The 24,548-nt window shown below is 48.1% G+C and overlaps 1 protein-coding gene across 3 annotated transcripts in view; it reads right to left on the bottom strand.

Moving 5' to 3' along the window:
- Abcc12 (ATP binding cassette subfamily C member 12) overlaps positions 1 to 23,419 on the bottom strand; it is a 62,227-nt gene extending 38,808 nt beyond the window's left edge. For 2 of the 3 annotated variants that reach the window (XM_057753821.1, XM_057753820.1), the window contains exons 1-10: positions 23,301 to 23,419; positions 19,803 to 19,958; positions 17,223 to 17,370; positions 16,705 to 16,941; positions 14,926 to 15,099; positions 14,346 to 14,493; positions 9,266 to 9,414; positions 6,569 to 6,676; positions 4,452 to 4,730; positions 512 to 583 (exon numbers count right to left, since the gene is read on the bottom strand). In XM_057753821.1, the coding sequence (XP_057609804.1) occupies positions 512 to 583; positions 4,452 to 4,730; positions 6,569 to 6,676; positions 9,266 to 9,414; positions 14,346 to 14,493; positions 14,926 to 15,099; positions 16,705 to 16,941; positions 17,223 to 17,370; positions 19,803 to 19,958; positions 23,301 to 23,419 (1,590 nt within the window). Of the gene's footprint in view, positions 1 to 511; positions 584 to 4,451; positions 4,731 to 6,568; positions 6,677 to 9,265; positions 9,415 to 14,345; positions 14,494 to 14,925; positions 15,100 to 16,704; positions 16,942 to 17,218; positions 17,371 to 19,802; positions 19,959 to 23,300 lie in introns of all 3 variants that reach the window. The other variant, XM_057753822.1, reaches the window with a different exon arrangement.
- Positions 23,420 to 24,548: the final 1,129 nt, after the last annotated feature.

The raw sequence follows: 24,548 nt of genomic DNA, 5'->3' as shown, positions 1-24,548 counted from the left end.
CTCTTCCGATACAAAGTGTTCAGAGCAGATAGGGTCACACTGCTGCCTTAGGCATTCAGTGCCTCCCTTACTCAGGGCTCTCAGGCAGGACTTAGGGTTTTGGAAACAATCAAAAATTCATTGAAAGTTCCCATGAGTCCCAGTTCCTTCATTCCCCACCAAGCTGCTTTTCTGGGTTATATAAGCCAGGACAGCAATGGGAGAAGCCACAGACTTAATAATCTATCTCTCGTTTGGACCAACATGGAGTTGAAGGTAAAGAAGCAATCACTGTTTAACTCTTGTCCTTGAGAGGTAAAGCTAAAGATGTGAGAAAATCCTGGCCCGTGTTTAGCCAAGCATGGAGCTGCCAAATGCATCAACCCAAGGGAGTCAACAGCACTCACGTTAACCATGTGCAGCCAAACCTGACCACTGTTCTACAGGCTCGTTAAGTCCCCCGGGTCTACAGCAAGGAAATCCTTCCAGTCTCCTGTCAGTGTAGCCTTCCCAGCTCTCACCACACACTTACCTGTCCTAGGAGAGCCGAGATGAGGGAACTCTTCCCACTTCCGACATTCCCGCATATCCCCAACACCTTCCCCTGTCACAGAAGAGAGATAAGACAGTTACCCTCCCCCCACACACACCCACATACACACACATCGTCAGGAGTCTTGGGCTCTATGCTGACCAGGCCAGGCAGGACAAGGTGGCAGCTGCAGCCTGAGCCTTTGTGCCTGTGCACAGCTTGGAAGGACGCAGAGAAGAGAGTTTTAATTAAGAGCCCTCCCTCGGGCTGCAGAGTACCCAGAGGGCTTCCGGAAATCCCATTCACACATTGCTGTGAAACAGCCTTGTGGCCAGTTCAGGAGGCACGGGCTTGGCTATGAGGGCTGTCCTGTGCCCAGGGGCCGAGGACGTGAGTCTAATGACAGGGAAAGGGGCACGTGACCCAGGGAGAAAAGGGACATCTTTGAAAGATAGAGAGCTGGAAGATTTCAGAAGTCGTTTTTTAAGTAATCTTTTATCATAACAAATCAATTTAGTTTTTCCCACTATTTCTACAGAATGGCTTAATAGCTGTCGATGTGCCAGCTCAGCCATCAAATCGTCACTGAGTACCCGTGGCACACCAGGCTCTGTACGGTCACCATAGAGGACATTGTAGATCCCAGTGAAATCGCAGCGGCCCAGAGGACGAACATAACAGGTGGATCCTGTGTTGGCCCCACAGGGCTTGGGGTTCAGTTGGAGATGAACAGAGGGGAGAAGTGAAATGCGGAGTTTGTCAAATGTGTGTCCTGGAAAGGGTGATGAGAGGGTGGGACCGGAAGAACAAGGGACAGTTCCTAGAAAGCTGATCCATTTCTTTGTGCTGGCCCAGCAGCGCCTGCTGCATGAGCCTTGGAGTGGAAGCAGCTTGTCTGGGAGGTGCAGGCAGCACCGGGAGAGAAGAGGATGATTCAGGCGAAGAATGACACCCATAAACCATGCTCTGTTTATTTGCCCAGACAGGAGGCAAATGAAGCTCCAGGCTGCAGAGAAGCTCCAGCAACTCTGGGAAAATGAGCATAGTTTCAGATGACACCCCAACACCCTTCCACTGCCTGTCAAAGTCTTAGACTCTGTGGGTGGAAGGTGGACATGTACACTTAAAGGTCCCAAGCGTGGACATGAGCCATGGACAACACTTGTCACAGGTGACATTTAAGCAAGACCTGAAAGAGGCAAGGCAGGGGTCAAATAGCCCCAGGGGGAAAGAGGCAGATAGCCTGTCTGCTTCTGTGTCTGAACAGAGGTTGCACATGGAACATTCTAGAACATTTATAAACAGACCTACTGCAACCTTTTAAAACTGAGAGGCATTCAGTATGGAGCTGAATATGACTCCTTTCCCACCCCAAACTAGATTAGACAAGCTCATCATCTTCTGTCACACCTGGCATGGTGTCTGTCATCAGTAACTTCTTTAACTCATCTTTATGGAATATCACACACCATGCTAGGCACTGGGAATCAATCATGATCAGGACAGATGGAGTCCCTGTCCCATGGAACCCATGGTGTCAAAGCTGCAGATATGTGAAGTTGGCCCTGTAAATCACAGTAGCTCTTCAAGATGATGAGGCCAGTTATGGAGCCTTGGTGGAGGTCAGCTTCATGGAGGCCTTCGTATAAGACTCTATTGGGTCCTGACCTTTCTTTGGGGAAAGGCAAGAGCCTCCAAGGCCCATTTTTTTTTTCAGAATGAGCCCCAGGAGGCCTGCATCTTCTGGGTGTCTCATTATTTCCTTCTCAGCCACCAAACATTATTAAGAACCTTACATCAGGTGTGGGCTCAGGGCTAAGGGTGTAACTCAGAATAGCATGCCCTGATCTCATCTTGGAGGATAGCAACTAATGGAATCATGGAGCTAAATTTGGAGCAACACAGACGGCCTGAATTTAGAACTTGTAAGGGCAACACTTAGGCTCGCTGTGATTGTTAAAGGGAAGGAGGGCAGCGGTTGCTAACGGCAGCCGGAACTCACCGCGAGCTAAGCAGCTTCTCTGCTCTCACAACCAACGTGTGAAGAGGACAGGCAAAGAGACAGACTCAGAGCTGAGGCTACACGCCCAAGGTAAAGTAGCTGTAAGTGGCTGGGGCCTGGAACTACTTCACAAAATGCTGCCTGGGCCTTTGATGCATGTTGTGAAAATGTATTGCTGAGATTGGTGTGATAAAAAAAAAAAAAACTGACCGGCCAATAGCTACGCAGGAGGCATAGGTGGGACTTCTGGGTACAGAGAGAGAGACAGAGAGAGAGAACTGGAGGAAGCAGCAGGGGCAGGTATGGAGAGATGAGGTAATGAGCCACGTGACAGAACATAGATTAAAATAAAGGGGTTAATTTAAGATACAAGAACCAGCAGGAAAAACCTGAGCTAAGGCCACCAAGATTTCGTAACTAATAATAAGTTTCCATGTCATTTTTTTGTGATCTGGTGACCCAGAGAAAACCGCAGAGGCTCAAATCCAGACATTACCATCTACCGAAGAGAGAACGGTGCACAGCAGTTAGAGGACTACAAAGAGTTTCCTTAGGTGACAGCAGTTTTCTGAGCTGTCTGAAGAAATTCGGATGCTGCCCCCAGAGGCAGAGGAGAGCTACAAGAAAGTAGCCATCTATCTGGAGCAAAACACAACCAAGATCTGAGCTCCATGGCACTGGGCCCACCAAACATTAGTTACCATTTCCAGGAAGTGTGTAGCAAATGGTCTTGCTAGCTGCAAGAGGGGCCAGTCTTTGGCTACGGAGCTTCTCCTTCTGCAGTATTTGCGTGGGGGGAAAGCGGTCAACGAGATGGGAGATCATACATCACTAGGCACAAGATTAATGCTGAACCTGCAGCAGCAAAATCAACGCCACCTTCTCAGTGCCATTGTCAGGTTCCCAGTGTAACAAGATGCTCCCTTGGACTACAATGCTCACTCTTTTGTTTTGTTTTTTGTTTATTGAGACAGAATTTCGCTATAGTTTTGGAGCCTGTTCTGGAACTAGCTCTTGTATACCAGGTTGGCCTTGAACTCACAGAAATCCACCCGCCTCTGCCTCCCAAGTACTGGGATTAAAGGTGTGCGCCACCACCCAGCTCAATGCTCACTCTTGAGGGAAGAAAGGACCATGGTGCCTGGCTGGCTTGGTAAACTCAGTCCCACCCCCTTGCTGAACTGGTTAAACAAACAAACAAACAAACAACAACAAAAAAACGTTGCACTGTATTTTGTACAAAAGCAGGATTTTGTGGTGAGCAAGAGTAAGGTTGGGGGAAGACGGGGAGCTGAGTTCAGACTAGAGGCTGAGGCAGGACAAAGATGAGGACCTGAATAACCTGGACCTTACAGTGAGATCCTTCCTGTCTTGAAACAAATGAACAAAGAACACAGACTGAGTTAGAAGCCACAAGGGTACAGTCTTCCTCCAGCTGCTGGCTGGTCCTTGTTATTTAGCTGTCTTGTGCCTCAGTCATGAGATGGAGCAGTGGTTGGACTGCCTTCACTAGAGGCCCACGGCCTGATCTTGAACTGTATGTACTCTCCCAACCTGAGTCAAAAGTCTCTCCTCTCTCTCTCTCTCTCTCCCCTCCTCTCGCTCTCCCTCTTACCCCACCCCCAGTGTAAGCCAGAAGAGACATGGAGTTTTTTTCCTCCGTCACCTTTCACTTTATATTTTGATGAGGAGTCTCTCACTGACCCTGATTTGGTTATATGGACCAGCAAGACCCAGGGATCTCCGTGTCCCTGCCTCTCCAGTGCTGGGATTTCAGGCATGTGCGGCTGTACCTAGCTTTTTATATAGGTACTGGGGCTCCCAACTCAAGTCCTTAGGTTCGCACGGCAAGCACTTCCCCAATGAGCCATCTCCCCAGACTCCCAAAGCTTAGCCTGTCATTAATTACCGTGATACAAAACTGGCCGACACACCCACCTTTCTCACCACAAAGCTGATGTTGTGTAGAACTGACTTGGGCCCACCACTTTGCCACTCAGGGCTAGCAACCCCCTGAGCTGACGGACTTGGCTCACTGTACAGCTCTTGCCTCTGTTTCTTGAAAATACACCTTTTCTGATCTTGTGCCTTCGGCGAGTCACTTCTCCTGTTGACTTCTTGCTCCCATGTCAGGGTGGCATTTGCTAAAAGCAACATAGTGTCCGGGTCTTCTGGTTGGGTGATGTAAGACGGGGGACTTTTGGCTATGAGAATTTTCTAAGATGAAAGAGACAACAGTAAATGGGCAGATGTCATGCATTTGTCATCCGTCCTCCCAATACATCTTCTAATGACCCCAAATTATACTCCTGGCATTTCTACCTAGGACATCCAGGACTGACCAGAAGTTATTCCCCCAGGAGTGCTGAAACAGAAATAGTCCACTGACTCAAGCTATCTGGGACAGGTGTCTTTTAACCCGGAGACCTATGTGGGTCACCCACATTGGAGAATGCTGATCGAGCTATATTTCATTCTCATCTGCCTGTGGGGGGGGGGGATGGGCTTCACTGTATGACACTGAAACATAAGAAACCAGGGTCCCTGTTTGGTCTCTTTGTTCTCTTCCCCACTCCGCTCAACAAAACATTTGCGAGTTACTAAATGGTCTGTTGTCAGCCTGTGGGGTAGAAGTAGAAACGCACTCATCAATAAGGAAGAACTCACGACCTTGAAAAACCTGTTTGTGAGAAGGGGACATGAAGGATCAGTGCAGCGTCATGGCCAGAGAAGGGACACACGATTCCCCTCTTTGGAGGTCCATGTGTTTGGTGCCCGAGCTGAGTCTGTGCAGGCGCCACACAGGCAGAGAAGAGGCAGAGGAGAAAGCAGGAAGCGTGAGTTGGGGCCACACGACACACAAGGAAGCGTACAAAGCATGGTCTGGTAGGTGGGCAGGGCAGGAAATAAGCCATCTGGGATCGATGACTCGCAGAGCTCAAGGTAGAAACAGGATGGGAAACGAAGGTGGAGAAACTGCGGAGCCAGAGATAAGGGCTCAGGTGCAGTCCGGGAAGAGACGGGAGTTCACAGATTGCATGCTGCTGAGTGCTGGCTGGCACGTCGGTAATTCAACGGCTCTTTGGGAGCTGAGCGTAATGATGATTTGAAGGAGGCAGCTTTGGAAACGGAGGACTGGTCTATAAGTCACTGTGAGTTCAGAGGACAAAGGATGGAGACTTTAATGAAGGTGGTGGGACAGTGTGAAGGCTGAGGATCAAAACAATGGCACCCATCCTTGAATCTAAACCCCACCTTTCCTTGTCTTCCAGTGCGGGGATACAGAGTGAAGGAAGCGCCATTGATTCTTGTACCTATAGGGGCAACAGAGAGTCTGCCGGTCCCATCCTACAAGAGTGCCTCTCTCCTCATCGCGTGGATAGTCTCCACAGGGCTCTGGACCATTTAGAAGCAAAAGAAGAGTGGGTGCAGGGACCCAGGATGCTTGGGATAACTCCAGATTTCACAGACAACTGTCATTCCATGGGCAAGATTGTCCTTCTCCTTGTTCTGCCTATACCTCAAAGCCATCAAAAGCCATTCTTGCTTCTCACTTACACCTTACCATGTACATAACGTACTAGAGCAGTTGGTCCCGTACCAGAACGAGAGCTCCTAAGGATAAAGACATCTCTCTCTCCCCTCTTTTCATTTCTTGCCTCAGATTGTCTTTGATGGATAGATAAATAGATTGCCTAAATGATGAAGCTGAGGGGTGGTGCATGTCCCCATATTCGTCACAGGACAAACAGGGGCTGCTTAGTGCAAAGGCCATTCGCACTGCTGGAGCAAATTAGAATCATGCCTCGCACGAGCTGCGGAGGTCAGGAGCACTCCCCCTGTGAATATTTTGTCATCTCCCCCGCCATCAGACCTCCTTCGAAACCGTCACCACTCATTCTCCCCTCTGCACACTGACTATTCCGGCTTCATGTCCACGCAGCCACAGGTCTGACCCAGCCCCCCAGTAGACCTGAACACCATCCCCCCTTCCAAGCATCACCCCCGCCCCCAGAAATGAGATCTCTTCCCTACTCACCCAGTGTTAGTTATACCTTCATTCTCTTTAGAGAGACACTGGCTTCGGCCACTGCTTTGACCGAGAAAGGCAAGATTGCAATTGAAAACTTCATTACATTAAACATGGCAATCACACTAAAGGCCTGAAGAAGGAAAGAGAGGATCGCGGGTTTAAGACTGCAAGTTACTTTGGCTCCAAGCTGTTCTATCCATGAGGGGGTCTGTACTTACTAACCTAAGAAACAGTGGCACAGCTGGGATTCACAGAGGAACACTTTTTCATTTCATGGCTCAGAAACCATGAGTTGGCAATGTGGGGGCGGGCAGCGGCTTTGTAAACTATCTCGCTTTGGGAATTTTCACAAGAATGGTGGGAAATGTACCCCCTTGCCAATCCATAAGGAAGACTATCCTCTAGCTGACTAGCTTCATGCATATCCATCTATACCATGTCTTCCTTCAAACCAAGACCACTCATTCAAAGCCCTGCGTAGATTTGACTAACTCACTTCCTGCCCTAAGTCAATCAGCAGCATCTGACCCTCTGGGGCCACAGCATCTTTCTCCAGAGTGCACAGCTCCAAAGTCATGGACTGTAGGGGTTTTCCCTCAGAGCTCTATGCAGTATCTCTGGGTATTGGAGCGCCTCGCTGAAGCTTTCCGTGGCTGCGCCGGGATGCGTAATTTCATCTCTCAAATGCCATCTTCTCATGTGTCTGACTTCAACTATTAGCTTCTTTCCACCCCATTTAAGAAATTAATAACATTCTCGCCAGGCACTGGTGGCTCATGCCTTTAATCCCAGCATTCAGGGGGCAGAGATAGGTGGATCTCTGTGAGTTTGAGGCGAATCTGATCTACAAAGAGAGTTCTGGGACAATCAAGGCTACACAGAGATACCCTGTCTTGAAAAACCAAGAAAGAGAGAGAGAGAGAGAGAGAGAGAGAGAGAGAGAGAGAGAGAGAGAGAACACAGCTTCCTCTAGCAAATCTCAAGTGATATCTGCTGCCAAACAAACCCTGTGGAGCAAATTCCACATTGCTAAGAGGATAACAATGGATACTCCCATGACATCATTACATCTCATCCTAACTCTCTAAATCAAAAAGTACCCCCTTGACACATACACACACACACCAAAACAAAAACCTAGATCTCAAAAGACAGAGCGCACAGGCTACCTGGTAGACCTGGGAGCCAATCTCAGGTGCCATGACCCTAGCAGAGGAAGGGAACAAAAAAGATTCTGAATCCAGAGATCTGTTTTGGATCTTGTTTTCTTCTAAACTATCATGTCATAAAAATTAACATTGATTGGTTTCAGCTTCATTTGTTTGATGTACTAGAACTAGAGGGGAAAATTGTGTGTGTGTGTGTGTGTGTGTGTGTGTGTGTGTGTGTGTGTGTGTGTGTATGCAATTGTTTGGGATCATCAAAAGCAGTCACAATAATTGAGCAGTGTTCTACTCAGGCAGGACACTCTTGCCACTCATCCTAGCTTTGAGTTCATAACTGGGTCCGAAGCCTTACAGTCCAAAGAGCCTGAAAATGAAACCACTCCCTTCCCATACAAAAATAATGCACGTGCTGATGGAGTTAGCAGAGGATGGCCCAGCAAAAGCATCTGCTTTGCATCATGACCCCCCTGAAGTCCCTGCTTTGGGTGCTGTGTATGAACTTAGCTATGCTTGATCCTTGCACACACACACATACTTCTCCCTTGCTTTTCTAATTTTCCTCCAGCTACTTGTCCTGCAAACACTTGGTTTACTATCTTAGCTGGGCCCAGGAGCCATTTTCCGTCCAGCTCAACATTTCTTTATCTTTGACTGCACTGCTCCCTCATTAAAAGCTCGCGTGCCTTACGTTCATCCATTTGCCCTCAGAGGCTTCAGCCCTCACCCACCTGGCCTGGGGAAAAGCAGGCAACATAGAACATTCAAGGGCCCCACCCCAGGATCCCCCGGGCTTGATGCAAACTACTCACCCCCTCCTCCCAGCTACACTGACAAGAACTAATACCAGGCTGCTTACTGATCCTTACTGATAATGACACCAAGGCCAGGTGTGGTCAATGGTCTGTCACAAGTCATAGCTGGGAAGTAGGAGGATCAAGATTTAAACAGAATAGACCCAGCTCTCAAGTTCAGAGGAACCTAACCCCAACCTCAGCCGAATTCCTTTGATTTCTCCCTACCAGAGAACAATCAAATGTTCCCTGTTTATAGCACACACCACAGGAGGAAATAAAACCAAGTACTCACTAGGTTTCCTGGGCGGGGTGGGGTGGGAGAGCCAAAAACTGTGTTCCACCATTAACAATCACCCCTGCTCTGCCTGGACCAGAGTAAGTTCCAAGGAAGGTTCTCCTGAACGCACTGTCGGCCTAAGCTCTCGTCCACAAACTGGATGAGAGTCTGAGGTGTAAGTTACAGGGCTTCCCTATAACGCACGGGCCCCGGACTCAAACCCTGGCGCTGACAACCGAGTCTGCGTTGACTGAATTAGTCCAGTGAAAGATCCTGGCATCGTTTGGTATGTGACAACTGGGAGCTGTAATGCCATGCATGACCAAGTTGGAAAGGGGCTTCTCACCAAGGATGGGGGTGAGTTTGGGAGTTGTGGTTTCGGGGAGCTGGCTTTGTAGAACACAGCCCTCAGCTGAGACTGAACTGTCTGAAAGCATCTGCCGGGGGAACTCCTAACGTGACGGCCTCAAGGGAGCTCTTACCACAGGGGCGGTGAGCGTGCGCTTCAGGAAGATGTGGTAGGTGAAAGTCGACACGATGGCTATGGTGGACACAATGGGAGCCAGGGCCGAGTTTCCACTTTGGACATAGCCAGCCTTTTTCAGTAAATTTTTCTCTCTCTTTCTTATATCTGCAAAAGAGAAAGCAATCGGGGGTGTTTTTATTTCGCATGCCAAATCCTAAGATTAAGAAACGCATCCCTCCCAGGCTGGGGAAAAGACTCAGCAGGCAAAACTGTGTTGCCACGTGAGTGTTATGACCAGAATTTGGGTCCCGAGATCCCACCTAAAATCTGCACAGGAAGGGTTACTGTCTGACATCCTGGCACTCAGAAGACAGAGCAGTGAGTCTCTGGAACAAGCTGGCTAGCTAGACTGGAATAGTAGGTTCCAGGTTCAGGGAGAGACCCTGCCTCTATGGATATGGTGAAGAGAGATCAAGGAAGACATCATCAAATGTCAGCTTCAGGCTTCCACATGCATGCACTCATACATACAGAAGCATGCATACATACTACAAACTACATACACACATACGCACACACACACGCACAAGCAAAAAGAAAGATAGATATGCAGGCTTGACTGAGAAAGGCCCCTATACGTGTGTATGGTTGAATGCTTGGTCCCAGTTAGTGGAACTGTTTGAGAAGGATTAGGAGGTGTGGCCTTGCTGGAGTAGATGGGGCCTTATTGAAGAAGGTGTGTCACTGCAGGTCGGCTTTGAGGTTTCAAAAACCCATGCCAGGCCCAGTCTTGTCCTCCCTGCCACCCACAGATCAGGATGTAAACTCTCAGCTACTGCCCAGTGCCATACCTGCCTACCTGCCATGATTCTCCCCGCCATAATGATCGTGGACTAACCCTTTGGAACTGTAAACAAGTTCCTAGTTAAATTATCTTTCCTAAGAGCTGCCTTCGCAGCAATAGAATTGTTAACGATACAATGAAAAGACATTAATTATCTCTGCCTGATTCTCCTCCAAATAAGGGTGAAATGTAAAATGTCAAAACCCCAGGACATAAACCCAGCAGCAGCAGGCTCTCAGCGCTCCTGCAAGCTGATGGCTTCCGAGATCCCTCCCGGCTCTGATGTTCCATAGACTGAGCCATAAACCAGATTCTACAGGGGTCAGACCAGGACTACACATGACAAGAGTGAGCATAGCTGAGCCCAGAGCAAGAGTGCAGAGCATGAAAAATGGAAAGTTCTGTCTGGGCCCAGGGAGCCTCACGTGGCTGGACCTTAAACTGTCCAGACTCCATGGTTGAATTTTTATATGCTAGCTCCCTAAGTTTAGATGCAGGGAAGGAGTTTAAAAAGGATGTTTGTAAGTATTGCAGAGTCACAGGCACCAATAGTAGCCTAGAGACATCCAAAGCGGGGCCCCTGCCAGGTGTCCCGGGACTCTGCACTGCTCCCCTGGCTTTTATAGGAATCAACCTAATGCTAGCCGCTTGTGCAAAGGTGCTTTCACACAAGCACTGTGGCCGCCATGTATTGTCCTTACCTCACCAGGTCCCAAATTCTCAGAACTACTAGGACAAGGAGAAGCCAGTTCTGAACAGAACAGGACCTGCTCAGCAGGGGAAGTTGTTTTCTGTTTCAGTATTGATCCGAGGCTCTACTGTTCAGGGGCCTTTCACCTCAAGAACCCACAGCGTTCGCACCAGGGGGCTTGCCTTCAGCCTTCACTTCTCTCGGGTCATTGGAGGTACTCTCCCCACTTTACCTTACGGAATGGTCTGTCCACCATATTTTCAACCATTCGGGAGTTGCATTTGGTGTCTACTATACGACAGGTGCTATGCCTTCGGCTGGGGACACAGAAGAAGCAGAGTCCCAGCCCTCTCCCAGTGAGGAAGATGGGCAATAAGGAAAAAATAGAAGTAAATGCACGCAATTCCACCATTTGGGAAGCTGAGGTAAAAGGATCTGGGCGTGGAGACCAGCATGGGCTGGGCAGCCCTAAAACACTGTTGCAAAAGGAAAACAACGGTGATAATAAAACCAAAGGGTGTCGGGTGACCAGAAAAAAATAACCAGAGCTAAGTGATGATAAAGGGACACTGGCAGGGTATGAACATGCTTTGGAACCCTGGTCCAGGTGGCCTCTGGAAGCTAGCAATTGGGGGGAGACCCAAGGTCAACACAAAGCCTAAAGGAACACCTAACAGAGGAAACGGCAGGGCAAGGAGCCTGAAACATGAAGGTGTATGGCGTGATGCTCCTGAGACAAACAGAGGTCGTCATGACTAGAGTAAAGTCACCAAAGGTAACAGCGAAATGAGGTCCCCAGATGCCAGATCTACTAAGCCAAGGAAGGAGTTGGATTTCACTAGAAGGACCTAAATTTGAATGATCTGAGTGAGTTAAGAAATTAAGGAATGTTAGCAGGGGAGAGGCAGTGACTGGTACTTTAAAATGTCACTCTGGAGGAAGAAGGGTGGCTTCTGGGAAGTGAGAGGTGGCTGCTGGGAAGTGAGAGGTGGATGCTGGGTGGCTTCTGGGGGCGAGAGGGGGGGCTGCTGCTGCAGTTTCAGCTGCTGCAGCTTCTGCATAACCTCTGAGGGGAGACTGGCTTGGCCCAGGACAGTCGTGTGATGGAGAGAAGCAGATTGGTTCTGGGTATGTCTGGAGCCAACAAACAGGGCTATTTTTGAGCTAAACTCTGCACTTCCCCCTGAACCTTAACCGTGGAAACCCCTTTCCCAGCCATTTGGGCAGCTCCAGGGGTCTGCAAATGGTAGGAATTTGATCTATAGTCATTGACCCGCTCTGACTTGAGCTACACTGAAGTGGGTTACGTTGAATTAAGTCCAATGGAATCCGAATGAAATGAAATGAAATTGAAGTAAATGTAGAGTGTGAAGGAAATATTTCTGCATCTTCAAAGAAGGGCTATTGAGTGGCTGGTGTTCCAGCCAGGGGATCTACATCAATGAGGGAAAGGTTTTCTCCTGTCTTAGGGGCAAGGTTTGTTTATTTGACATTCTCTCTGGGGGTTGTTTTGCTTTGTTTTGCTCAGGGTGAAGGGACCAAATGTCTCACTATGCGGTCCAGGCCACTACAGGCCTTGCAATCCTCCTGCCTCGTCTCCTGAGAACTGAAGTATAGGCCTGCACCACCACACGGGCCGAAGCAGGTTTTCCAGAACCAGTCTCCGAAACACAAGTACAGCTTTACCCCAATTTTACGCTGATGCCTAGACATGAGGGCAGATCCTAGAGCTGACAGGAGCAGTGACTCTGGCCCTGGAGTGACCCCACCTGAAGTCACATCAGCGACTCTGTAATTGTCCCCCACAGTCAAGGTGTACACTTAGTGGTACAACCTCTGCGGCTGCTGAAGGACAGCCAGGAGACGGCCTCCTGCCTCCTCACAGAGAAGGTTGGGGATTGCCTGCTACAGCCTGGCTGCCCTTCTCGAGGAGTCCAGTGCATCTCGGAGCTGGGTATTTTGGGGGTCTGTGTCAGATAGGGAAGGACACTTGTGACGGACAAGCTGTAGGGCATCGGCTTCAAGGCAAAGCACACATGTAGGAGGGGGCGCGAGAGCAGGAGTGGCAGGCCTGGACAGCCCCATCCTGTGTGAACTTCACTCAAGAGACCTTCTATCCCCTGCTGACTCTCCTGAGGGGCTACCCCCTCCCCACCTTAGGGGAGCCAGTCTGACCTTCCATGGACCTCCAGGGTCTACAGGGAAGGGAGAATCCTGGGTTCCATCTGAGAGCCAGAAAAGCTACGCTTCCTTTAGAAGAAATCTAGAGTTCCTGGATCTTTGGAGTGTGCGGGGGGGGGGGGGGGGGGGACACGGGACACGGGGGACCGCTTGAGGCAAAGGCCATAAACCCTGCAGCTCTCCAGTGGCCTCTCGGGAGCCCTTCCAGTGGGTTCTCCAGCCTGGCTTTGGGTGGGACTGAGTGACAGGAGGAAGGGAAAGAAGGGCATAGACTCTCCCCGGCTCTGCCCTAAGTAAAACAATGCTGGGGAGGGAAAATTTACATTTAGATTTGTCTGAAAAAAGCTTAATATCACCTGGAAAAAAATTCTACAAAGGCATCCTCATAGCTGCTCAAGAAACACAAAAGAGTCACTGGGATCAAGGAGAGACGGTGTGGGGGTATGTGTGTGTGTGTGTGTGTGTATGTGGTAATGTGTGTATGTGTGTGTGTGTGATGTGTGTGTTAGGTGTGTGGGGTATGTATGTGCGGTGTGTGTATGTGGTAATGTGTATGTGTGTGTGTGGTGTGTGTATGTGTGTGTGGTATGTATGTGAGTGTGGTGTGTGAGGGGTGTAGTGTGTGTATATTTGTGTGTGATGTGTGATTTGTGTGTGGTGTGGGGGTGTGTGTATGTGTGGTGTGTGTATGTGGTAATGTGTGTATGTGTGTGTATGTGAGTGTGGTGTGTGAGGGGTGTAGTTGTGTATATTTGTATGTGGTGTGTGATTTGTGTGGTGTGTGTGGTGTGTGTGTATATGAGTGTGGTGTGTGAGGGGTATAGTTGTGTGTATATTTGTGTGTGGTGTGTGATTTGTGTGTGGTGTGGGGGGTGTGTGTGGTGTGTGTATGTGGTAATGTGTGTATGTGGGGGGGGTGTTTGTGTATGGTGGTATGTGTACGTGTGTGTGTGGTGTGTGTATATGTATGTGTGTGGTATGTGAGGGGTGTAGTGTGTGTATATTTGTGTGTGGTGTATGATGTGGTGTGTGTGTGTGTAAACATCTTCTAAGTCAAGGAAATAGCCTGACACAGCTCCTTTACGGCTTCAATATGTTTGTGGATTATTTTTGTAAGGGTAACTGGCCAGCACTACACTTCCTGTGCCCTAGAAAATGTGACACCATATGCTGCTCACCCTTGGGTTCATTAGAACAGATGTCTGGGTCTATTAAAAAATTGCTACAATCCTTGAAAATAATCCTCTGACCTACAAGAGTACCTTCCGCGCCCTGCCCCTGCCCCCGGCTGCAATGCCTGGCCCTGCAGAGTCTTAGGAACCCCTTAAAAGAGCACATTCTTCCCATGTAAGTGCTTCGCGAAGCAGCTGCTCATCTTACCGTGAATCGTGTTTATAAATGATTTCTCCCAGGCGTACATTTTAATCAGCTTGATGCAGGTCAGAAACTCATTCATCGTCTGAACTCGCTTGTCCGTCACTGAAATTGCGGATCTTCGGAAAGCTGAGTTGAGCTTGGCCATAAACATCTGAAATCGAGGTACAAGCAACTGTGCTCAGGGAGAACTGCTGAACTGCAGTTGGCCTGAACGCAGGGATCAGAGGATGGCACCAAGCTGAGCTCTAGGGTGCCTTGGCTAGGAGGCTCAGGCGGGTCCTGTCTCTGCACTGTGGCAGCTGCCTTGGCCTGGAGAAAACCACTGGGCATCTGCCACGTGATAGAATGAAGGACAGGAGAATGGGAGCTTTGGCAAACCGCATGAGCATCCCTCCTCCCCCAGGGCACTCAAATTCAAGTTCTTAGAGAATGACACAGGGCCAGCCGAAGACGAACATCTGTGCTCATGGAGGTTTGGGCTTTGGGTGTGTGCTGCAGAAATGAAGCCTTCCACTCAGCTCAGCAAAAGCGTGCAGGCCGATTACAAATGCCAAGCATTTTACACTGCGCAACCCTGACTTACCTGGATGGGGATGAATATGATATACACGCATATTCCGACAAGAGCTGTGGACCCCAGAATGAAAAAGGCATACACCGCACAAACGACCATTAAGATGGGGATGGTGGCTGGCAAGGGACAAAACAAGGCAGCCTCAAACAAGGAATAACTATCACTTGATAGTATATTGAGCACCTAGAAAGAAAGCACATAGGTTCAGGCTTGGGACCCTTCTGGAAGCTTTCTGATTGGCAGGAGGTGGGTGGGGCACATCAAGGGACCAATAAGATGAGTTGTATGATCTCACTCTGCCATGACTTCGGATGGCCAGTTTCTTAGAACTGAAGATCCCAAAGAGGAGAACTACAGAGAGATACGACGGGGTTCAGTAGCACACTGGGCCCTATTTATATCTTGATTAACACAGTTCTGCTTTACTCGAGGTGCCAACATGCCCAGCTAAAAGACTACTCCCTGTGGGTATGGTGGCCCACACATGTGATTCTGGCACCTGGGAGGATCTTGAGTCAGGGCCAGCTTGGTCTCCACAGGGAGACCGTGTCTCCAAACAGTCAAGGAAGAAAAGGGAGAGAGATGAAGGGAGGGAAAGGGAGGGAAAGGGGAGGGAGGAACAGACCTTTCTGCCTCCTTTGTGCAGAGTGTGGCCATGTGACTGTGGGGTTGAAAAGTGACGGGTGAGGCAAAGAATAGAACGGGACCTGGGGAAGAGATTTGAAAGGAAGACACATTGTTTGTGTTTTTCTCTCCCTCCTTCTGACCTTCTGAAAAGGTCGGTGTGCCTGGATTTCTTGCAACCATCCTGAGCCATTAGGAGAGACAAGCAACAAGAAAATGATGAAGGGGGGGCTCACAAAGCATCCCCCCATCCCTGAATTGCCTTCTTTTAAACTCCTTTTAGATAAAGTGAGATAAATCCTTTTATTTTATTTTATGAAAACAGGGTCTTGTGTATCCCAGGCCGACCTCAGATTTGCAGTGCAGCTCAGCATGACCTTGAACTTCTGACCCTCCTGCCTCTGCCTTCTAACTGCTGGGGTTGCTGGCACAAACCACCACACCTGGTTTGCGTGGTGCTGGCAATGGAACCCAGAGCTCTGTACAGCATTCTGCTGAGCCCTGTCCCCAGCCTGGGTTTCATTCCATACACAATCTACCCGTAATTGACATAAGATGATTTGAATACTCTCAAAGAGAAACTGGGAAAGAGAAACAAGTCCTTTCTCCAAATACCACATGGGATTTCCTTGACTAGGGAGTTTTTCTTGAGTAAGCAGCAAGGATTTCATTACTAAAGATTAAGGGCTTGAGAAAATGTCAACTCTGAAGGACAGTGCACATGGTTCTATAGTATATCTTTGGCACCGGAGATCTTACATAATTGGAATATTTTTTCCAGAAAGGAACAAGTTCTCACTAATAGCCTCTTCCTCCATCTCCTGAGTACTAGGATTACAAGCATGCACTCTCCTTAGCTTGTCCGTCAGTTTACCCAAATTCCTATAGTGTGCTCTATAAAGTTTCATTGTCCTCACTGTGATCAAAGGGATTGAATGGTCTCACCCTCGACCTCTGTGTCAGCTTTCCAAGTTCTGCAGCTCAGATGCGAGCCCTCCTGTCTGACATCCTCTTGTGCTTTGAGTCTCCACTGCCTCACTTGGGCAGGTGATGGGTAGGAGATGAACAGGCGAAAAGGAGGCAGGTACTCCATCCAGGCAGCACAGCCCACACACAGGAACAGGAGCAGTGTTTCAGGTGTATGCCCGTTCCAGCCCCGCTTACCTCACCTGCAGAGATGTGCGTCAATGTCTTGAAAGACAGCAGGTTTTCAAAAACCAGCGTGGAGAGGGCCACCTTCAACCGGATGGCTGTGCGGTAATTTATGGCCCAGGCAAGGGCCCAAAAGAGGACTTTGGTAAACTCGGTGGCGAAAAGGGCCAGACACAAGCAGATGCCAATCCCGACGTGTCCGGAGGAAATGCTGGTGATATGCTGAAGGATTTGGTGAATGAGAACTGTCTGTAAAATAGTGCGGTGGAGAGAAGGGAGCGCCGCTGGATGGAGCCCCACACAGGAGCCTCCAACGACAGCAAGCTGACTTTACAGGCAGACTTTTTCATTACTTAAAGCGGTGCTGGTTGCACTTGACAAGAAACTGGCTTTATGAAAACTCGCCCCCAAGGAACACAGAGATAAAGACAAGGCACTAAAGCCACCCGCTCTCAGAGAGAGTGACTAAGGACATGCTTTCCCCCAGCTGGGGACCTGGGAGACAGTTCAGAAGAGCCAGCCCGACTCACCGGCCCTAAAGCTGCCATGATGATACACAAGATATTGGCCACGACATCCATCAGCACCCGGGTCCTCTGGAATTTCCAGACCACACGGCCCAGAGAGGCCTGCTCCGGCCCCACCCTCTCTATTTCTTCATCCCAAAGGATCTGAAATCTGCAATGAGAGAAAGGGAAGGGGAAAAGGATGGGCAGGCCATGTCGCCTATCACCCGGGACTGCTTTGATGGGCAAACTCTTGTGAAGGTGCATGGCACAGCCCTCGTCCCGGTACCTGGTGCCTTTGGGCACACAGCCTTCCTTCGTTCTCTTTCTCCTTCCTCAGGGCAGGTAAAGAGTGGACAGAGGAAGGGGGCAATGCCCAGACAGAGCTGCTGATAATATCTGCACTAGGCACCACCCAGGTCTTTCCCTCCTTAGTCTGTGGCTACCACATAGTAAAGAAGATGGGAACCATAGAGAATTAAAAGTCCTCCTTGGGGAAAAACTAACCTTTTAGCAAGGTATGGTGTTACATACCTAAAATCCAAATACTCTGGATCCTGAGGCAGGAGAATTTGAAGTTTTAAACCAGACTAGGCTATGTAGCAGGACCTTGTCTCAAGGAAACAAAGGTTTGAAACGAGTCCCACACAAAAGGTCTACATGAGCAAAGGAGGCCCAGCCGAGCAGACTTATGGGACTTCATGGGTCTCAGGAGGCACTTAGGTGGCATCATGCTCTAAATGCAAGGAAAGCATCTGCAGGTCTTTAGGTCAATGTGGTAAAATAATGGGCATATTTGACAGATTACTTGGTGGCTGGCAGTGTGATTGACTGTGGGTACTCACAGCAAAAGAAAAGATTACACAGGACATGAGGGACATCAGGCCAGAGGCACGGTGCTGGCAAGTTAAGGGGGGAGGATTCGAGGACAGGTTGCTAGGGGATGACAACAGGACTTGCTGCTGGATTAGATGTGGGAGGAAAGGAGAATGGGGACCAAGGGTAGAACCCAGTTTCCCAGTCTTAGTGACTGTGAGAGTGGAGAGGGGGAGAGGAGAGAGCATCATGAGGTTGGGGCTGAGGGTCAAGACCACAACTTTAAACTTGCCTAGTGTGTGTGAAGATACGTTCAACCCACAGACAAAGAAAATGCTGCATCCATACAAACCCAAACGAATTTCAATATCTAAAGTATGGTACCTGTTGGGACTAAGGAGTCCCGGCCTTCAGCTGCTCTTCCCTCCTAGAACCTTCTAATTAAAGTTACTAGAAGGATCAGAGGATGGGGATTTTCACCTGTTGGCCATTGACTGCAGTGTATTTAAGCCTACATGGTGCTAATAAAGGGGGCTTTGGTATCAGTGTTAAAAGGTCTGCGTGTTGGTCTGTCTCTGCATCTGTGTTCTCAACCTCCAGCCTCTTGCCCGAAGCTCACGAACTGGGGTCTAGAACTGGGGTCTAGAACTGGGGTCTAGAACTGGGGTCTGCATAAGCGCAGACCGGGACTGTGGTGCGCGGCAGGTACAGATACATGCATACAGGTCAAACCCTCATGCACATAAAAAGCAAAGAATGAAGGAGATCGGTGTCTTTGTGCAGACGTGAACAAGTCTTTATAAATTTTCACCTGAAAAGGGCAAGGTGGCAGGCACACAGTATGTTAAATTTTTTAAGAGATTTATTTATTTTATGTATGTGGGTGTTTGGTTACATATATAGCTGCACACCTGAAGAGGGAATTGGATCCCATACAGTTGTAGAAATTTCTGGGTGCTGGGAATCCAATCCTGGGTCTCGGTATTCTTAAACACTGAGCCATCTCTCCATCCTCAGATTCTATGTTTTAACTTCAACATAGAAAGCATTGCCTGGACTGGGCATGGTGGCGCATGCCTTTAATCCCACCACTTGGAAGGCAGAGGCAAGTGAAGCTCTCTGAGTTCTAGGTCAGCCTGGTCTACAGAGTGAGTCCTAAGTCAGCCAAGACTACACAGTAAGAGCCTGTCTCACAAAAACAAAACAAACAAACAAACAAAAAACCATCATGGCCTGTGTGTGGGAAAGCAAATGAGGCATTTGCTGCAAACAATGGCAGAAAACAATCTGAGCAGGGTCACCAGCATGTTAATGGTGTCAGCCGCTGATAGGGGAACAGGAACATGGTGGTGAATAGTTTTACTGCTTAAACATTACTAAACTACAACTAAATCAATTAGTTTGGACCAGTGGTACATTTTCACAGGTCAAAATTGGCTAATATGGGCAGTTTGTAATACAGATATACAATAATGATATTAAAAAAAATAAAGCCAGAAATGATGCCTAGAGCTGTATGCAGCGGCCAAGGCGAGCTCCAAACAGCACAGAGTAAAGCAAGTCCCCAGTTAACTGTCTACAGTGCTGTTCCTACAGCCCCTGCCTCACACTACGGTCCCCTGTGTCCTTTCTAGCCAGCCACACTTTCCCCAGAGACCGGGCCAAGAAGTGCAGGCAGTTCAGCTCACATCTCAATGAGCAGCTACTGAGAAGGTGTCAGTTTCCACAGGGGACACAGAACCCTTGGGACCCCTTGCTTACAATGCCACCCTTTGGGGACCCTCGTACCTCTTGGCGTTGATGTCAGAGGCATCATATGGTGAGAGTGGGGGCAGGGTGTCCACAGTCAGCGTGTGCTTGTAACTCTGAATCATCACAGGTGTGAGCCAGGAAAACGTGGCAAAGGACAGCAGACCAGCATCATCCACGGGATTGGGTGCCAACCTAGAGCAAATGGTATTCTCGTGTTCCTGGGTGCCTGGACTCACTGCCCTAATACCCATCACAGTCATGTGTGGACCCTGGGGCTTGCATTCATCAACCTTTTGGGTAGTTCTTGGTCTAGCTTACCCCAGCTCAGGAGAACAGATGGTGAAAGCTCGGGAAATATGCAGGGCAGCCAATATTCAAACTTGAGTAGCATACATTTAACTATATTATCCTGAAATCAAAGGTAACTGTGCCCAAACTGAACACTACCTATTTTATTACTTTTGGTTATAATTTTTAATACACTTATTAGATTATATGTCAAAAACCACAGAATGTTGCATTAATTTGCACATCATCCCGCATGGGGTCCACACTGATGACAGTTTATGCTGGAGAGGTTGTGAAGAAAAGGGAACACTTCTGCATTGCTGGTGGGAATGCAAGCTGGTACAACCCCTTTGGATGTCAGTGTGGCGATTTTTTAAAAAAATTACAAAACAATCTTCCTCAAGACCCAGTAATACCACTTTTGGATATATATCCAAAGGATGCTCAATCGTGCCACAAGGACATGTGCTCAATTATGTTCATAGCAGCTTTGTTTGTCATAGCCAGAACCTGGAAACAACCTAAATGCCCCTCGACCAAACAATGGATAAGGAAAATGTGGTATATTTACACAATGGAGTACTACACAGCAGAAAAAAATAACAACAGCTTGAATTTTGCAGGAAAATGGATGGAGCTAGAAAACATCATTTTGAGTGAGGTAACCCAGACACGGAAAGACAATTATCACATGTACTCACTCATAGGTGGTTTTTAAGCATAAAGCAAAGAAAGCCAGCCTACAAACCACAATCCCAGAGAACTTAGACAACAATGAGGACACTAAGAGAGACTTACATAGATCTAATCTACATGGGAAGTAGAAAAAGACAAAAATCTCCTGAGTAAATTGGGAGCATGGGGACCTTGAGAGAGGGTTGAAGGGGTGGGGGAGGGAAGAGGCAGGGAGGGGAGCAGAGAAAAATGTAGAACTCAATAAATATCAATAAAAAATGTATAAAAAACCCAAGAATTTGTTAAACTCAAAAGGGAACTCTTATTTCAACACACATACAATTAAATAATGTTTTTTAAGCACACACACACAAAAAAAAACTAGATACACTGAAGTTGATAAAAGTGAAAGTGGGGAATAGTCTTGAACGCATTGACACAGCAGACTATTTCCTGACCAAAACACCAATAACTGGAGCATTAAAATTGACAATTAGCAAATGAGACCTTATAGAAACTGAAAAGGTTCTATAAGGCAAAAGACACCATCAATAGGACAAAATGACAGTGTATAGAATGGGTAAAGATCTTTGCCAACCCCACATCTGACAGAGGTATAATTTCAAAAACATATAAAGAACTCAAGAAACTAGACATAAAAAAAACAAATAATTCAACTTGAAAATGGGGCACAGATCTAAACAGAGGATTTTCAACAGTGGAATCTCATAGGGCCAAGAAGCACTTAAAGAAAATTTCAATATCCTTAGCCTTTAGGGAAATATAAATCAAAATGACTCTGAGAGCCCATCTTACCTCTGTCAGAATGGCTAAAACCAAAACACAAGTGACAGCTTATGCTGGAGAGGATGTGAGCAACAGAAACACTCTTCCATTGCTGGCAGGAGTGCAAATTTGTACACCTGTTTTGCACAGTGTGAAGATGTGTCATTCTTATTGGTTTAATAAAAATCTTTATGGAGAAAAGCTAGCAGCAGAAGAAAGAGTCACCAGTAGATGAGAGGGAACAGGCATGCAAGAAAAGAGGTAAAAGTCATGAATCATATGATAACACATAGATAAATAGAAATGATAAAGTTGGCACAGAAATTGTAGGGATGCCCAATCAATGACTGCTCCAGCTTGAGACCTATGCCACAAGAGGGAGCCTACTCCAACATGGCCTGGGGGCCCAAGAGCCAGAGGCTGGATGGTCCAGAGACCTAGGATAGAACCAAACACAACTGGCAAAAAAAAGAAATGATTCCTAATGATATTTTGCTATACTCATAGATCAACTGGTACCTAGCCCAGTTGTCATCAGGGAGGTTTCATACAGCAACTAATAGAAACAGATGCAGACCCATAGCCAAATTTTAGGTGGACCTTGGGGAATTCTGCAGAAGACGGGGAGAAAGGATTGTAGGAGCCAGAGGGGTTAAGGACATCACAAGAAAACTCACAGAATCAACTAACCTGTGCTCATAGGGGCTCACAGAGACTGAACTGACAACCAGGGTCCTGCCTGGGACTGACCTAGGCCCTCTGCATAAATGTTACAGATATATAGCCTAGTCCACCATGGAACTCCTAACAGTGGGGGCAAGGACTGTCTCTGACTCTTTTGCTCGCTTTTGAAACCCTATTCCTCATACTTGCCTAACTTGATATGCCATGTTTGGTTGATTTCCATGGGAGGCCTGCTCTTTTCTGAAGATATACAGAGGAGTGGATGGAGGAGGCAGAGAGACGGTGTGTGGGAGGGATTGGGAAGAGAGGATGGAGGGGAAACAGAAACTGCAGTTGAGATGCAATCACAATAAGAAAGAAAATTAAATTTTTAAAAATAAAATTTAACACTCAGGAGGCAGAGGCAGGCAGATCTCTGGGAGTTCGAGGCCAGCCTGGTCTACAAGAGCTAGTTCCAGGACAGGCACCAAAGCTACAAAGAAACCCTGTCTCAAAAAAGCAAAAAAATAAAAAATAAAATAAAATTTAAAAAGGAAAAAAAATGAAGGCTGCCTGTTGAAAACTTCAGGCAAGTGATTTAATCTCTTCCAGTAGTCTTCCCATCAGCTGGAGATGGTGACAGAGGGGCTGGAGAGACAGCTCAGCGGTTAAGAGCACCTCTGCTCATCCAGAGGACTCGGGTTCAATTCCCAGAACCCAGATGGCAACTCACAAGGGAAGAAAGGAAGGAAGGAAGGAAAGAGGGAGAGAGGGAGGGAGGGAGGGAGGGAGGGAGGGAGGGAGGGAGGGAGGGAGGAAGGAAGGAAGGAAGGAAGGAAGGAAGGAAGGAAGGAAGGAAGGAAGGAAGGAAGGAAGGAAGGGCAAAGATAAAACTGAATGAAAAGTTTATAAACTTTGTGAGCCATCTCAGCACAGGGAAAGCTCCTCTAACCTGGTCTGTCTTCATCTCTCCAACCACAGGAAGAGGCAAGAAGTTAGTGACCCAGAAGTGGGCATATGTGAGGCTGACTGGGTGAATAAAGGACAGACGTGGAGGGCGCATGGAAAGCAGAGGCTGGGACCCCTGGGGCCCTGCCCACCTCCGTCCCCCTCCTGCCTCACCTTGCACGGGGTCGCACTGGGATCATGGTTTTCAGGCTGGGATCATATCTCTCAGAAAAGGATCTCCGCTGGCCTCGCCGATCCAGGTCTGAGATGAGGTAGGGGCCTTCACCCACCATCCTGATGGCGTTCAGGAGCCCTAGGCTCTTGGCTTTGGGACAGTTTCTCTCTGCGGACAAAGATGGAGAAAGTGTACTGAGAAATGGGGATATTGAGGGTAGAACCAAAAATCATTGTTGGGCCCAGACCTCTTCGCTTGCTTTGAGCCTCGGATGTGCTTTTACCCACTAGTCTCAATATCTAGAAAGGACTGTGGCTCGACTACTAATGCCCCTTAACTTACATTTTGAGTAAGCGTATCTCATTCCTCTTCTGTTCCCATCTTGAGTTAGCTGGGAGCCATAGATTCTCCTGTGAAGTTTCAATAAGGGTCAACCCATGGGTAAGGCTGGTTCTCAGGCTAGCAAGGCAGCCTCAAAAAATATTTATGTGTGGTTTTGCTTTTTCAGTATGGGTGACTTCTGACACACATGTGTACCTTTATTTGTCCAGATCCTTCCAGGAGCTCAGACATCCACGTCCCCTCCACCTGGATACCCAGGGGGCAAAAGAACTTCATCAAGGCCAAGCTTCAGGACCAGCCGCAACTTGGCAAGTCCGTGTTTCCATAGATTCCATAGCCAATGCCACCAGTAAAAACCCAGAATCCAGGGCGAGAGAAATCATTCTGTCTGCCTGGCCTACAGATCAACATTTGTGGAGTTCCCACAGTAGGTTCTTCTTATTTTAAGGTCCGGTCCTTTTCTGGAGCCTACCCCTGTGCTTGCCTGAGTTACCATGGCATCCCTCTCCCCAGGTACAAGAATAATGTTCTTTTATTGCTAGACTGTGTTGAAATGATTTCTGTCTCTCTTTAGTAGAGGTCATATCCATATTGTTATGTATACACAGGGCTCAGTTTCCTGTGAGTTCTCTCTGGAAGTTCTCATGGTTAACAAGAGGGATGAAAACAATTCTCATTGAGGCATTAATGACCGATAAACCATGCAACGGTCCATGCTGGAAGCAGCCCTTACGTGGACTCAGATCCCTCACTATCATGAAGAATAAACTGAGGCTAGGAAAAGGGAAGGACTTCCTTACTCTGAGGATGGCAGTCTCATCTGTGGCAGATCCAAACTTGGGGAAACTGGAACTTGCTCCCCTTCCCCAGGGATCCTTGGGAAAACTCCTTGCGTGTCCTATATT

This window comes from Chionomys nivalis, chromosome 21, assembly GCF_950005125.1.
Source record: "Chionomys nivalis chromosome 21, mChiNiv1.1, whole genome shotgun sequence".
Classification (NCBI taxonomy): domain Eukaryota; kingdom Metazoa; phylum Chordata; class Mammalia; order Rodentia; family Cricetidae; genus Chionomys; species Chionomys nivalis.
Note: the sequence above shows the minus strand (reverse complement) of the source record. Positions and strands in the feature narration are given on the sequence as shown.